Source organism: Megalops cyprinoides, chromosome 11, assembly GCF_013368585.1.
Source record: "Megalops cyprinoides isolate fMegCyp1 chromosome 11, fMegCyp1.pri, whole genome shotgun sequence".
NCBI lineage: Eukaryota > Metazoa > Chordata > Actinopteri > Elopiformes > Megalopidae > Megalops > Megalops cyprinoides.
Genome location: NC_050593.1, coordinates 18,098,955 through 18,114,186, shown reverse-complemented (window position 1 = coordinate 18,114,186; position 15,232 = coordinate 18,098,955). Strand labels below are relative to the sequence as shown.

General features: G+C 44.3%; 1 protein-coding gene across 1 annotated transcript; it reads right to left on the bottom strand.

The window, feature by feature from the left end:
* Positions 1-368: 368 nt before the first annotated feature.
* On the bottom strand, positions 369-11,335 carry LOC118785627 (isocitrate dehydrogenase [NADP] cytoplasmic-like). The gene is made up of 9 exons (XM_036540443.1): positions 11,215-11,335; positions 8,440-8,564; positions 5,012-5,303; positions 3,968-4,070; positions 3,196-3,373; positions 2,522-2,673; positions 2,230-2,370; positions 1,922-2,084; positions 369-1,117 (listed from the first exon to the last, which is right to left on the bottom strand). Exons 2-9 carry the CDS (start codon positions 8,562-8,564, stop codon positions 1,024-1,026), a joined length of 1,248 nt encoding a protein of 415 aa, XP_036396336.1. The 5' UTR covers positions 11,215-11,335; the 3' UTR covers positions 369-1,023.
* Positions 11,336-15,232: the final 3,897 nt, after the last annotated feature.

The following is a 15,232-nucleotide window of genomic DNA, read 5'->3' as shown; positions in this document are numbered from 1 at the left end:
TTAGAGACTCACGTGAATTCTAGGAGGACACAGTGGGCGGAGCTGTTGACAGTAAGGTGGAAGCAGTGGGCAGAGTTATTTAATGTGAAGTGGACACAGTGGGCAGAGCTGTTGACTGAGATGGAGGCTGTGGGTGGAGCTGTTGATTGTAAGGTGGAGACACCTGGTGACAAAGATCACTCTGACCCCACAATGAAGCTCATCTGAGATGCTACAGGTCAGTTCTGACTAGACCAGTCCAACTTCCAAGAAATGGAAGTTGTCGAAGTCTCATAGTGGATAAGGACATCTGCGAAATGAATGATTTACAAAGAATCTGAACCAACCAACAAGAAAAAGACACAGAATCCCTGTTCTCCAAACAGTCCTTTAATACAGGGGCTTACAGACACACAAAGACTGAACACACAGATCAATGAATCCACATCACCCCCCTCATGTTACTGCAGTAACATAAAAATCACAGTGGCTGCATGTCTCTAATGCCTGACATGTACAAGGGTGGGGGGGGGGGCGGTGTAGTGTGAGTGGACTTTAACCTACAGCTTAAGTACTTCACAACAGCTTTACTGACGACTGACCTTAAAAACCAAAACAAATATACAGTAAACATGTGACCATTCAGCAAACATGGGGGAAAAGAGCTTCTCCAGCTCTCTCTTGGCAGCATCAAATGGTTACGAGCAGACCAGCTCATTAAAGTAGTTAAGGCAACAGGGCAGAGAGTGGGTGATGGGCGGGAGTTCAGATCTCATTTCGGAGACCTTCTCCAGGGTGGTGTAGCCTGAGTGAGTTGTGGCAGCATGGGGGAAATCCTGACTGGCTGCAGGTCACCTACTCTACTTCTGCATGCAGACCCACAGATACCTTGGCACCGTGGTAAGGGAGGTACCCAACCAGGATAAATGTTCCCAACAGGAAGGAGCTGGTCTGCTTTGGTCCCACGCTGAAACAAAGGGCTCGGATTCAAGGTTATGTGTGTGTGTGTGTGCGCATGTGTGTGCATGCATGTGTGTGTCAGGATCAGAGTTTGGGCTGGCTCGACAGCTTGATCGTCAGGTTCTCCGCCAGCTTGTCCAGGAACTCGAAGGTATTCAGGTAATCTGAGCGCTGGACGCTGGACAGACAGAAAGAAAGTGTGAGTGAGAAAAAGCAGGAAAATAGGGACCACTCCACTGACAAACTGAACAATATGGCTTTTTTGGTATTTAAATCTTTCTTCTGAGGATTGCTAAATAATATCCCTTATTTCCTGTATTATGGAACAAACAGTCAGAGCTGTGAGTTAAAGATAAAAATGTATTAACACACATGTCCAGGAGAGACACACTGACACCACACAAGTCAGATGGCTCTCAACAAAGCCAAGGCAGATGAGGTTGTCTGCTACAGCAGAGGAAAACCATGGATCTGGGAAGGTCTAAAGCTTAAATGAACCACAGTGGTCTCAAGGTCATTTGGGCACCCAAAGTTGCTCATTATGTGAAAAGACAAAGACACTAATTTTCCTAACAGAACATACACAGAGCAAGTTTCCCATCCTTGACCAACACCCTTATCACATTCCTCAAGCCTAGCATTCAACGATTGAAAAAGAAATAATATCTCACAATGCAGGAACTACAGAAATGATTACAGCTGCTCAAGAGGGTTGGAAGTCATATTAGTATTTGTCTTACAAAAACAAATATAGCTTCATCTTCACTGCCAGGTATGTTATAATTAAGAAGAAATAATTCTATTTCAGAGTGCATATTGCAGGTCTCAGATTTCAATGGATCTGTGCTGTTGTCCCCTAGTGACCCTTCATAGCTGAACTTTCTGGTCAGGGTGGACAGGCTGTCCCGTCTCCAACACTCTGACGGTCTGGAATCTGACACAGAATGACCTCAGAGAATGATTGACAGGAAAGTGATCTCACTTGGGTAAGCCCTTGATGCAGGCAGCCAGGTCCTTCGTCATGAAGCCCGCCTCGATGGTCTCGATACAGACAGCCTCCAGTGATTCGGCAAAGACCCGCAGCTCCGTGTTGTTGTCCAGCTTTGCCCGGTGGGCCAGCCCACGTGTCCACGCAAAGATGGAGGCTGGTGGGTTGAAAGGGACCAGAACAGGACACATCTTTATGCCGTCACAGACAGCCTTACTAGAAAGATGTTTGTTCTTTAGAGCTTTAGTGTGCTTGCGTCAAGTGCGTCAGTGAATGAGTGTGTGTGTGGGTGTGTCTCTTACCGATGGGATTGGTGGAGGTCTCCTTGCCCTGCTGGTGCTGCCGATAGTGTCGAGTCACTGTGCCATGAGCGGCTTCGGCCTCCACCGTCCGGCCGTCAGGACAGACCAGCACGCTGGTCATCATGCCCAGAGAGCCGTACCCTGAGGGGACAGAGAAACGCGTCAACGCCACCCGTCACTCCGCAGTGCCTTCTGTCTGTTCATTAAAAGGACGCCTGTGTATCCAGCCTGAGCAATACCTACATATCAGCACGGGTGATCACGGACAGATCAGAGCCTGCCTGTCTCTTACCCTGCGCCACGGAGTCAGACTGCACGTCCCCATCATAGTTCTTGCAGGCCCAGATGAAGCCCCCCTCAGATTTCATGGCCTGGGCTACCATGTCGTCGATCAGGCGGTGCTCGTACCAGATGCCCTTGGCCTCGTACTGTGCCTGATATTCCCTGCGGCAGACACAAGAGGGCGCTGATGCTGAGGCAGGCCTTCACCCAGCTGGAGTATCATACATTACCCTTCTTCACAAGGGTTGCATTACTCCTTTCTCTGTGTACAATACACAGTCTTTTCTGATTAGCCAGGATTACCTCAGCAAATATGTGGAGTAAAAAGGCGCTCTGCATTTTGCTGTTTCCTGTAGCTGTGCCTTTTCAAGAGTTTAGCATTTCTCTCTTACAGTTATTTCATCTAGATATCCCTTTTAACTGTTAAAAACAGCAATGATTACTTGAAAATGAAACATTGTGAATTTTTACTTATTCAAACAAAATGCCCCGTCTAAGGCTGATACGTGTTATTCTCCCAGGAAGAGGCAGAGGATGACCTCTGAACTAAACTGAACTTGCTGATAAAGATGGTTATGCAACACAATCACACCAGTCTTCCTCAAAACAATCCACATGAGAGCGCTCTTTGCTTTTCCCCCCCATAAATCTACTGGAAAGAGAGAGGAGAGGGAGGGCCTTTACTTTTCATAGATCTCCTGGAAGATGTCCTTGAAGCGGCCATCATACTTCTTGAGGATGGTGTTCTTGGTGCTGAGGTACATGGGCCAGCCCTTAGCCAGGCCCATCTGGAAGGAGCTGTGGGCAAAGTCCCGGATGGACTTGTCTGTGTTGTACATGCCCAGGGCCACACCCCCTGTGCCTGTAGACACACAGGTAACACACAGAGCCAGGGACACAACCTTCAGCATCACATCACAACCCTCCAATCAGCACACTGACATTACAGATGCTGAATTCATCTATAACACTGCACACTGTTACAGGCAGAACCACAACAGGACCGTATATGTATCAATTTGTTTGACATAGAGAAAAAAATGTGCATACTTCAGTTATCAAATATTATGTTTTGAAGACAGCCCTTAATTACTAGCTGGTACATGTTTTGTACAGACACAGAATAATCCAACTAGGAATAATACGAACAAGATGTGGTCAAATGTCCACTCAACAGGTCACCATAGAGTGTGATTATTTTCAGATGAACAGGTTATTTCATTTGAATATGGTGGTACAGTCCCTGCACTCAGCTTCTACTGATCCATGTCTGTAATACAGGGGGAAGAGAGGGCAAGTCCAGCCATCCAGGACCAAGAACTGATTACCAAAAACTAGTCAGGGGGACTTCCTGTTCATGTAATGCCCTCTTTTCAGATGAGGACACATACCCATCCAACCTGCCCTGTAGTAAGGGACAGCAGCATGATGTCACACGTCAGAAAATGCATCATACCTTCAAAGTCATGGACCACAAACATGATAGGCTCCCCACTCTTGGGGGTGTACTTCATCTCCACACGTCCTGGCCCAGGCACCACAAAATCTGTGGCCTTGTACTGCAGGGGGGAAGAGACAAGGGGTTTCTTCTAAGGACAACTGACAAAGAAGGCTGACACCTGGTGGAAGGAGGTCACGCAACACCCTGGTCCAGGTTAGGTTGGACCACGGATCACTGTGCTACGAGAGATCTGGATGGATATTGACACAGAGTGGGTTGTTAGCAGAGTCGTTAGCTCAGACTGACAGTCTGGGTTTCTACAGCATCATTATCCCGGTGTCTTGGTAGGGAACACATTGGATGATTAGATCCACAGAAATACACTTTTAGTCCCACTATGAGTATGGAGTTTCAAGTGTAATGCCTATGCTGCAGTCTAAAGGCCACTCAGATGAGTGTAATCAGTAACTCTGACCCATTCAGACACAGAGACAAACACCCTCCACTCACAAAGGTAGCGACAGGCTCACATTCCACTCAAACAACCAGACATACAGAGAGGGAGAGTGTCCAATTCTAAATCTATAAACTGTATTTCCATGTACAGTACCAGTCAGAGGTTTGGACATACCTGATTAATATAATGGGAAACATGCATTCAAAGACATTAGGTCTAAAGACTTATATTTAAATGCTTGAAATTTGTTCCATAGACAAACATAAATGTTGACGCCTATGTATGAATTTCTTTCCAAAAAAAAAATATTTTTGGCTGTTTTGAAGAATCTAAAATATAAAACAGTTTTGATTTGTTTATAACACTTTTTGGTCACTGCATAATTCCATTTGTGTTACTTCATAGTTTTGATGTCTTTATTATTCCAAAATGTGGCAAATAGTAAAAATAAAGAAAAGTGTGTTCAAACTTTTGACTGGTACTGTATACCCATGAAACTAAAGCACATTTGAATAAAACATGTACCATGTACCAAACATGAGAGAGAATGAGAGAGACAGAATGAATCTGAGAAACAACGAGAGACAGACGGAGAGCAGTACCTGGTCCCCGTGGGCGTGGCGGCCGATGATGATGGGCTTGACCCAGCCGGGCACCAGGCGGGGGATGTTGTTGCAGATGATGGCCTCACGGAAAACAGTGCCGCCCAGGATGTTGCGGATGGTGCCGTTGGGGGACTTCCACATCTGCTTCAGCTTGAACTCCTCCACGCGCTTCTCGTCGGGCGTGATGGTGGCGCACTTGATGCCCACGTTGTAGCGCCGCACCGCCTCGGCCGCCTCCACCGTCACCCGGTCATCCGTGGCATCGCGGTTCTCCATGCCAAGGTCGTAGCTGGCCAATAAAGACAAGCGGCATGAAACTCACAGCCCACATCCAATAGTGCACTGTCTTTCACCTTAGTGCACAGCGCATGGGGTGTTTGGTTGGACCTATGAGTGCTCACTTCTGCCATGGTACACAAACACAGAGGTTAGGTGAGTCTGACGTGATGTACTACTCTTGCCTCCTTTGTGGACTGAACTGGTGCCTAAAATGGTGATTATGTTATATCTGGGTCTCAAATGGAATTCCTCTGAGGGTGGAGCCAATTGCCAACTCCACTGACATTAAGACAATGATTATTAAAATCTCAAGTCCCATGTGACATTTAAACTTTCAGAGTGCACATGCATGCACACAATTGGACAGCAACAAAATATACATTTAAGCTGACATTGTCATCATTTGGCAAACACTCTTATCCAGAATGACTTACAAAGTACAAGTACAAAGTGCATTTAATAAAATATAATGAGAAACTGCACAAACAGGACACTACTACTCATATTCGAACATGCCTCAGTGCCAAACACAGTGCTGAAATCACAAGTGTGCACTTGATTCAACACGCAAGTGCAACACAATATCTCCATTATGTTTCATGCAATAACTACACCATCCGAGCAGGAAGTTACCACATATCTTGTTGTAAGACTAACACATATAAAATTACACATAAGGAAAGACATAAAATGACATTTAGGTAGGGGGACAGATACAGTCTGAAGAAGTGGGTCTTCTGTCTGCGACAGAAAGTGGCCAGTGACTCCACTGTTCCGACCTCTACAGGAATCTTGACATGAACAGAGGACGTGACCGAAATGTGCAGCCGTGAGTTGTGAGGACAGCAAAGCTTCTTCATGAAGCAGAGCACCAGTGGCCTGGCTGGTGTGTAGGGTCAGATGACAGATTGAAAATAAGGGGAAGCTGTTCCCTGCACTGCCCAGCATTTTGAAACAGATGCAGGCTGTCATCAGTAGCAAGTGGAGTGAAGTGTAAATGGGTGAGACATGGGAGAATTTTGAGGCATTGTTGAGCAGCCAAGCGTTAACATTCTGGGTGAGCTGCAGGGCTTTGACTGCACATGCAAGGAGAGCAGCATGTAGGGAGTTGCAGTAGTCAAGGTGGGACAGAACAATGGCTTGCACCAAAACTTTGGTTAAGTAGGTGGTGAGGAAGGGTAAGATTCTTCAGATGTTCTACAGGACGTATATACGTAACTTTAACAACCTTGGCAGGGGTTTGAACCTAAAGCTCAGATCACTGATGTCTATAGATGTGTGACTGCAGTTGGCTCTGTGATCCACCATCATCTCCTTAGAACATTCACTCACATGGATTTGCCTAAAGTCCCCCGGTAGAACCCTGTTCTGTAACTCACAGTAAGGTGTGTGCCTGCCAAACATTTCTACAAAGAAGGAATACAGAGGACAAAAGCAGGACTCTGTTGATCCTTCAAAGACACAACTAAGGACCAAAACTTGTTACATGAAGACAGAGAACGTCTGAGATGATATACAGTGAAATTCGGATAAGGTGAAATAACTAGAGTGTCCCAAATTCAAGTATTCTATTTCACCAGACAGAGACACAATGTTGTGTGCAATACATGAAACGTTAGCTCTGAATATTACATTCTCCATACTAAAGCACAATCAACAAAGAAAGGAAAGCAAGCAGCTAAATATGACATAAACAAGGTGTAGTAGTAATACTCAAAGTAAGCTTTATGTCTGCTGTGATAACAGGGGTGTTGGCTTTTCCAGTGTGTGTGTGTGTGTGTGTGTGTGTGTTGGGGGGGGGGGGGGGTATTACAAAATCACATGTCCTCAGAGAAGCTGCAGTTACGCCACAGGAACTCTGCAATCAAGACAAACCGGGTCAGATTTCTCCCGCAGCACAAAATAGGCTGTGCTAAAGAAATGAGTCAAAAACTCCCTGCACAAAGGCGGTTCAGACACACCACCTCCGACGTGACCGAACTGAGTAATCAATCTCTGCACAATGGAGGCTCACATAAGGAGTGGGAGCGCTAATCAAAAACCCCACACTTCTTTAAGGACTGTAGACCATAAGCATGTGTCTGAGTCGTTCAAGACTCCAAATAAGAAAATCTATGCAGGAAAAGCCATGAGCAGGACGTATGCCAGTTATCGCCAGCTCCAAAGCTACACTGTACCACTGACAACCTTTCACTCAATGCCCCCCTCTGCAATTCCACCCCACACTCACTACTTCAACAGTGTGTGCATTCATTGCTAAACTTGGACCCGAGGTGACAGTTTGCATGACAAGCAGTTGCCCCTCTCCACACAGCAGCAGACCAAACAGAAAGAGTACTAGAGAAACACCTTCATCCGAGACACAAGCAAAAGCCCTGCCCCCACCAACCACGAGTGACCCATGGTCTGAGGTGACCTGACTGCCCTTTGCTCCGCCCCCATCCCGATCCACTGCACCAACTGGAATGCACAGGCATTTCCCAGGGAAAATACCCCATTACAGGACAGGACAGGCCTCTTTTGCAGGTTTGTGCTGCCTGGGTACATGACACGAAACTGGCTGCAATAGCCATGTTACATACACTGTGATGCAGAGGCATTTCACTGTAAAAGGGCTTCAAATGTGGTATCTAAATGTGTTTACCCTGACACCCCATAAGGTAACAGTGGTAGTAACACTGTAAGTTTATCACACTGACAACTCTGCTGCAATCAAAGTCCTGTATCGGCATCACTTGTCAGTCCACAGTCCAAAGATCTTACACAAATGAGGCTTGGGTAACCAGCAACCTGTGTGTGCAACAGATCGCCAGAGCCAAATACACTGTGACAGAAGAGAATGTACAGAAGGGGAGACTGTAATAGCAATTACAAGTATCTCTATTAGTTAACCCCAGTTAACCCTAAAGCTCACGACTGTCAGCTGATTCCCTTTCAAGGAGACACACCAGAGGAACTGATTGATTGACCCAGAACTGACTTAGTGTGATTGGCTTACCCACGCAGTCCATTTTGTGGGGTCAAAGCCAGCACATCTGAGGGGAACAGTCTGTCCTATGAACTCAGCACTGCTGTCACCACCACAAAGCAGCCCACCTCGTACATGTCAGAGTCAAAGGCGCACCACAGGGGCCGCAGTGCCTCACCTGTGCAGCTCTAGGTCCAGGTATGGAAAAATGAGCTTCTCTTTGATCAGGTCCCAGATCACCCTGGTCATTTCGTCCCCCTGCATCTCCACCACCGGACCGGCCTGGATCTTCTTGGGCGACATCTGTGGGGAAACACATGCCATGAGTCAAGTGACCTAAGAGAAAGCTGAGGAGAATCAAGACAAACACAACCAGTATGGCAAGTTCAGCGAAAACTGAATCAGCAAAATGAATTTTTTTAAAAATTTCTACTGAAAAAAATCAAGTCAAATATTGATTGAATTCAGGCCTGTGTGTCAGCAGACTGAAAGTTGGTCTCCTTCATCAATTCATATGAGGCACCTTATGTCCCACCCTAATTACTTTGAAGTACTTCAGCAGTCAATTGTCAAGACTATGTTTCAAAGTTGGTTTGCTGGTCATCAAGACCACCTATTCCAACCCAGTAAGACACAGGACTCCTCTCCTGTACATAACTACTGCATGGTCTCCACCCTCCCTCGCCTCTCTAAAACGCTAGTTGTTTTAATAAATTGTCCCATTTTCTTACTCAGACTGACCTGCAATACCCCTACCAGTCTGGCTTAAAGGATGGCAACTCTACCAAAATAGCTCTTCTTTCTGTGACAGATGCACCTCACTCTGCTGCCCTGATTCTTCTAGACTTCTCTGTGGCCTTTGATACAGTAAACTATCATGTCCTTCTGTCTACCCTGGCAGGAAATGGGTTTCTTGGGCACTATTCCTAGCTGGACAGAATTCTACACCTCTGCAATTTCCTACTAAGTGGCAGTGGGCCCATATCAATCCATTGTAACATTTCAACAGAGGTCCCTCAGAGCTCTTTTCTTGGTCCTCTTACAGTCTCACTGTACACAAGACCATTTAAGATAATTCATTATGTGTTCCCAAGGTTTCTCATATCACCGTTATGCTGATGGCTCTGTCTTTCCCCTGAAACTAAGGGCTTGTTGTGCATCCTGTCTTGCCTACCTGTCATCACATTGTGGATGTCTAATCATCACCTGAGGCTCAACTTGACCACGGCCTAGTCCTCAGCCGCCCAGATTCCCAAGAACCTTGAGGTGACACTCAACTGTGTACTTGCCTTTGTGGAATACATAGCAGTAGTCACTTGAGCCTGCATATTCTTCCTTCTCAGTGTCAGAAGACGTGTCCCCTTCCTTTCTACCAAGTAAACTCAGCTCCTGGTCCAGGTACCGATCCTCTCCTGCCTGAACTGCAACTCCCTCCTTCCTGGCCTCCCTGAATGTGTGACCAGGCTTCTGCAGCTCATCCAGAATGCTGATGCTCAGCCTGTCCACAGTCCCCACAAATTCTCCAATGCTGCAGCCCTCCTAAGCTCTCTCCACTGGCTACCATTATCCATTTCAAATCACTGGAGTTACCCTACTAGTGGCAAGCAGAACAACTCTGTTACCTTTAATCCACCATCAGACACACTTCTTCATACTGCACCTCAGCTTGTCTACTCATGCATAACTCAACTACTACTTATATAACAGTGTCTTGTAACTTCCTTCATGCCACATCATTAGATGCAACTTGTACACACTTTGTCTGTCTCTCCAGATAAGAGCATCTGGTAAATGCATGTCATGCAAAATGCTCTCATCAGATTTGTTCCATTGAATGTCTCTTGTGATATTATCACATGCAGAATCACAAGTGGATTAGTCTAAAAAGTTAGAGGCTATCAGGGTACTGCTAGAACAACAGATTTCTCACTTGTAAATGAAGTGTACATAGTGTACATACTGTAAATGAACAGTACTGTATGCCATACACCTTTTAAAACTGTTTCGTCAAAACTTGAGTCATGAAAACGAAGCAGTAACAAACTACCAGTATGAAAGCTCTATAATGAACACAGTGATAAGAGAAGTATTGTAAAAACAATGTTTAAAATCTTTATACAAGATTCCCAGCTACACCATGTGGTTGCTTAACCAACCTAGCCGTCACGTTCACACCTTGACCAGCATTGACCACAGTGTTAATAATTATCTATAAAAGCACAACTATGCTGTGCTTGCTGAATGAGTCTCATTCACAGACCAACTTGAAAGACCAGTGAGTCAGCATTTTTCAGTGAACCACTTTAACCCTGTTAGTGCTTGGGTCGGCTGCTGTCAGCCTCTCACTTATTACAGGTACCTATTTACACACAACTCACATTATGTTAACTACTTCTCATTCATTCGCTCTTACGTGTTATGTGAAGAAGCAAAGGATGACAAAAGATGTAACTTAGCAAGTCAAGCTTGTTCGATGCCATTATTCTATCGAGGAATCCCGTGTTGTGAGACAACTGGTTAGAAGGAGACTGATTCTGTTGCCACAGGAAAAACGTGTCAGGTTACTTGTAACTTTTATTCGTTGTGTAATATAAACACACAGCACAAAGCTAAGTATTGATGATTCTTAGCAATTAATTGATACAGGGTGTGGGACAAGCAAGACGTCCTTTCCTAAATACAGACAAGAGCGAATTATCTGGTCATTACTGAGACAAGAACTGCAATGCAATCCAAATGCAATTTCAAACCATCTTTACATTTCTGATAAGTGCCTGCGGATAGTTAGCTCAAAAACGATTCACCGTCTCAATCACGGCTATGATCAGTTTACATGTCAAACCAGATTTTAGGATCGAATGCAACGCTTCCAGATAAGACGTTAAATAATATATCCTGCTAACGCAATGTGATATTGTATCTCAGTAGAAACCATAAAATGTTGCAAGCCTACCTTCACTAGGTGAGTTTCCCCGCGGATATTACGATGCGTTAAAAGGATGATCGAGTGAGGACGAAACTTGTTTCCCACCGGCCGAATCTTCAGAAGGCTGCGGCTGCGCGGAGGGAGGCGGCTCGATTTCAATAGAGGCGTCGCCCTTGTTTCGCCGAAGATCCCGCCTGTTCCCGGGATAGAGCCCAGCGACCAATCGCGGAGACCAGGAAACCCGGCGGGCCACAGCCAATAGCCTCGGACCACACCACTATCGGCTCAAGAGGGCTTAAAGGAAGGTTGCCAGCAGGATAGCCTTTTTCCTACCTTTGCTCTACATTCAGCGCAAACACAGCGCCTTCTAGCTTCAGCGAAACTGGCGTGCAGTCTCCATGAATGAAGCCCAACTAATTCAACATGAATTCATTTTAGGTTCGATTCTAATCAATTTTGTACTTTGTTGAAGGGGGACACATGTGCAGTGGTTAATAACTGAACAGAAATGGACCTGCCTACTTCTAATTCTTTCTTACACAAAGTATTTCTAGTGGATTACAAGCATGTCCTACACAAACTGCCAAAAGGTTCTGCTATACAATCCAATTTCCCTTCATTTGCATATTTGCATAATTAGCTCTTCAGGACAACCACGGGTGCTTAAGTGGTACTTCTTTACCAGCATAACTGGTTGTCAAAATGAATTGATCGCAAGCGTGAATCATAGAATGAATTCACCAATAACTGTATCAGTCATGTGAATTGAATTACAACTTAATTGCTGAACAGTATTTTTACCAGTTTTACAAGTAGGATGGTTGAGATTGTTTGTAAGCGGGACAGTACGCCTACATGCGGTTTGTCCTTTTGCCAAAATTGGTGGCATAGCAACTACTCCAACAATATCTCAGCAGATGGCGCTATTTCTCTGTTAAGGAATGACAGCATGCGGTGAGACAAGGCCGTGTGATCAAACTAGCTGATTAGTTTGTCACGTTGTCAATATGATTTCATTTTGATAAAAATACTTCACTGTTTTATATGTAATCAGAGCCTTAATTAGACCAAACCTACTGTAACATCCAAACAACCGTCTGAAATCATTTAACAACATCCAACCTTCAGTTGTTTTCCATAAAACAGGTTTCCACAAAGCAGGTTACAGCTAATATAATTTATCAGTGTAAATAAACACCTTAGAATAGCTTTGGTAATGGTATAACACAAGTGTGATGTTTTTATGCAGTGCATTGACTTGTGGCTATGCTCTGCTACTAACTGTGTGTTTCAACAGAAAAAAATCCGATGCAAATTCATTACATGGACTTCAGGTACAGGCGTTGCTGCTCAAAGTTCAGCGACTGCGCGCATTCTAGCGGTATTTACCAACTACAGGCATTCGCCTAGTCAGGCATTCTTCCTTGAGAGTCGATAAATGGCCTAGGTACTCTAGATAGCGCATATCGAATTAATGGCTTTTTCTTTGATTACTTCTGCATTCGAGTAAACCAATTCCAGATGCATTGTTTGGCCAATATTGTAGAGAAAAGGATCTAGTATGCAATTTCAGGTGCGATACTTTATTGGACGGAGAATGTTGATGTCCTTAATTTCGAAGGAAGACGCGGCAAAACTGTAATCAAAACCAATCAAATTCTTTCCTTACATTGTTTTTAATTATGAAATGTTTTAATTGTTGCAGCCATGACTGTCCTGGATCACAACACCACAGTCGCATATCGGTCGTTTCATGGTAAATGGAACCGACTTTGGCTTTAGGTTCATGATGCCCACAGACGGAGCAGGCACGTTCACAAGTCAGCCCAGGAGCAGCATACTGTTGGACACGTCAAGCATGCTGCACATACTGTCCTAGTTATTGAGTTTCTGCCCATAGAAATAATCGTTTCAGTATTTAAAATGCAAGCCTTACTAGTTATCAATGGTTGCCAGATGACTGACCTCTACCAGCTTTTCTTTAGAGAGGAGTTTTGTTTCTTTCTACATTAGGCCTACATTACATTTTTTGTCATTTAGCAGACACACTTATCCAGAACGACTTACAATTTTACCAATTTATACAGCTGGACTGGAAATTGTAACATTTGAGTCATTTGAAACTGAATACTCCTACTACGTCTCTTGCATAAGTAATCTGTCAAAATCTACTTATTTTAAAAAGCTTTTCACCTTACTTCTTTACTTTCTTTTTTTTTTTTTTACTTTTCTTTCACTTCTTTCATCCTTTTAGAGAACAACACAAAAATCCTGACATATTATTGTAAACTGTAAGACTTTTTACTTCTAATTCTGTGTTTTTCCAGTCATTGTTTCATGCAACATCCATCAAGTGGAGGAAAAATCAGAAACACACTGTTTGTTATGACCTATCCAGCCACAACCAGTACTTGAATTATCCTGTAGATGGAAGCAGTGAGCTGGAGTAGAGTCCAACAGACACAGGATGTAAGGCAAGAGTCTGGCTGTAATCCATTGCAGGGCACACAACAATTAACCTCAATATCATCTGTCTGGACTGTAGAAAAGAAGTGGCATTCCAGGAAAGACCCATGTGGTCATGAGGAGACTGTGAGAGCCCCACAGAGAGAGTTAGTTTCAAACCCTACACCCTAACATGACAATGCCCGCAGCACCCGAGCCACAACCTTTGCCTTCTCATGACGACGATGAGGATGATCATTATAGATTATATAATTCCTCATAAAGTCTAAAAACATTGCTAAAAGCCGAAAACCACGGAAGAGATTGATGCAACTCATATCATAGAAGAGGATCAGCAGTTGGAGAAAGACACGTGTTTATTTAGACATGTTTATAATTCTGAGTGCCTCATATTTTTTGCAGATACACATTCACTAACAGATGTTGTGTTCATCATCACTGATTGATTCTCTGGGGCATCTGGGTCGGTCATCTCCTTTGATTTCTGTTTACATTATTAGTCATCACGATGTGTCACTGCTGTTGTAGCTGGGCCTCCACTCTTCAATGGAATCAGTATGTGCAAATTAACCCAATAAAAGGGACAAGAGAACAGATATGATCTCCGGTGTTAATGAGGTGAACTTAACAATGGAAACTATGAGGGATAGTTCCGGGCTCAGCAATGAACTCTGTCTCTATCAATAACAGCCATCATCGTTCAGGGTAGAATTAATCTTGTCATGACTTTTTGTTTAGTTTTTTTTTTTTTTTTTTTGCTGACCACTCTCTTTGAAGCTTTTCCTGCACTATCTTCAATATTACACTGAGATGTTGTTGATTAGAGGGCTTGGCTGGCTTTTCAAATCATTTGAGAGAGGATTCCTTGCACGGGTCTGCGGTTTTCTCCATGTGGCAGTTGGTGATCACCTGGCTGTGCATCTGATAGGGTGGTTGCGCACACCTGTCCTAATTTTCCAGGAGAATACACCTCCAGCACATGTCTCTGCAGTTCGCTCATATGGTTAAATCATATGGTTCATCAGATTGTAATCACCTGGGTCTGCCAAAAAGGAAGGGAATAGTTGAATGAATATACTGGAAATTACCTGCTCGTTTTTGACAATTTTACAGTCTTAATTTCATTAAAACTAGCAATGTCTAGTTCAGTCAGCTGTAGAAAAAAGAGAATATTGCCCACCTGAACTAAGGACAGAGGCATGAGTGACAGCTTCTTTTAGCTCTACGTCATGTATACGTCAAGTGCATGTGTAAGCACTGTGTGCGCATCTGCAGGAAGATCAGATCCTGGCGTCATTCGAACATCCACTGTAAATCAATAAAATCTTTAAGCTGCCCGTAACGCCAGAGGAAGGATAGAGTTTATTAAAATGCCATTAAGTGAGTCATGCCGTAAAATCGATTTCCATGGACCTTCACAAACGTAGTGGAGTGTTTAATGTGTTAATGGTCACTGCCTAACTATCTATGACACAAACACTGAGTCACCAGTGTCTGGCATGGGGCCAGGACAATCCAGGTGGCAGTTCTGCTGCACCGCACAGCATTAACTCAAACCTCCTGGCTGCTGGAACACACT

Bases quoted from the DNA above. Each gene is read 5' to 3' on its own strand.
- LOC118785627 (XM_036540443.1), bottom strand. From the start codon at position 8,564: ATGTCGCCCAAGAAGATCCAGGCCGGTCCGGTGGTGGAGATGCAGGGG. The intron at 3,374-3,967 runs GTATGATGCATT...GTGTGTCTACAG, and splicing joins TGTGGTCCATGACTTTGAAG to GCACAGGGGGTGTGGCCCTG. The intron at 2,674-3,195 runs GTAAAGGCCCTC...TGTCTGCCGCAG, and splicing joins TTCCAGGAGATCTATGAAAA to GGAATATCAGGCACAGTACG.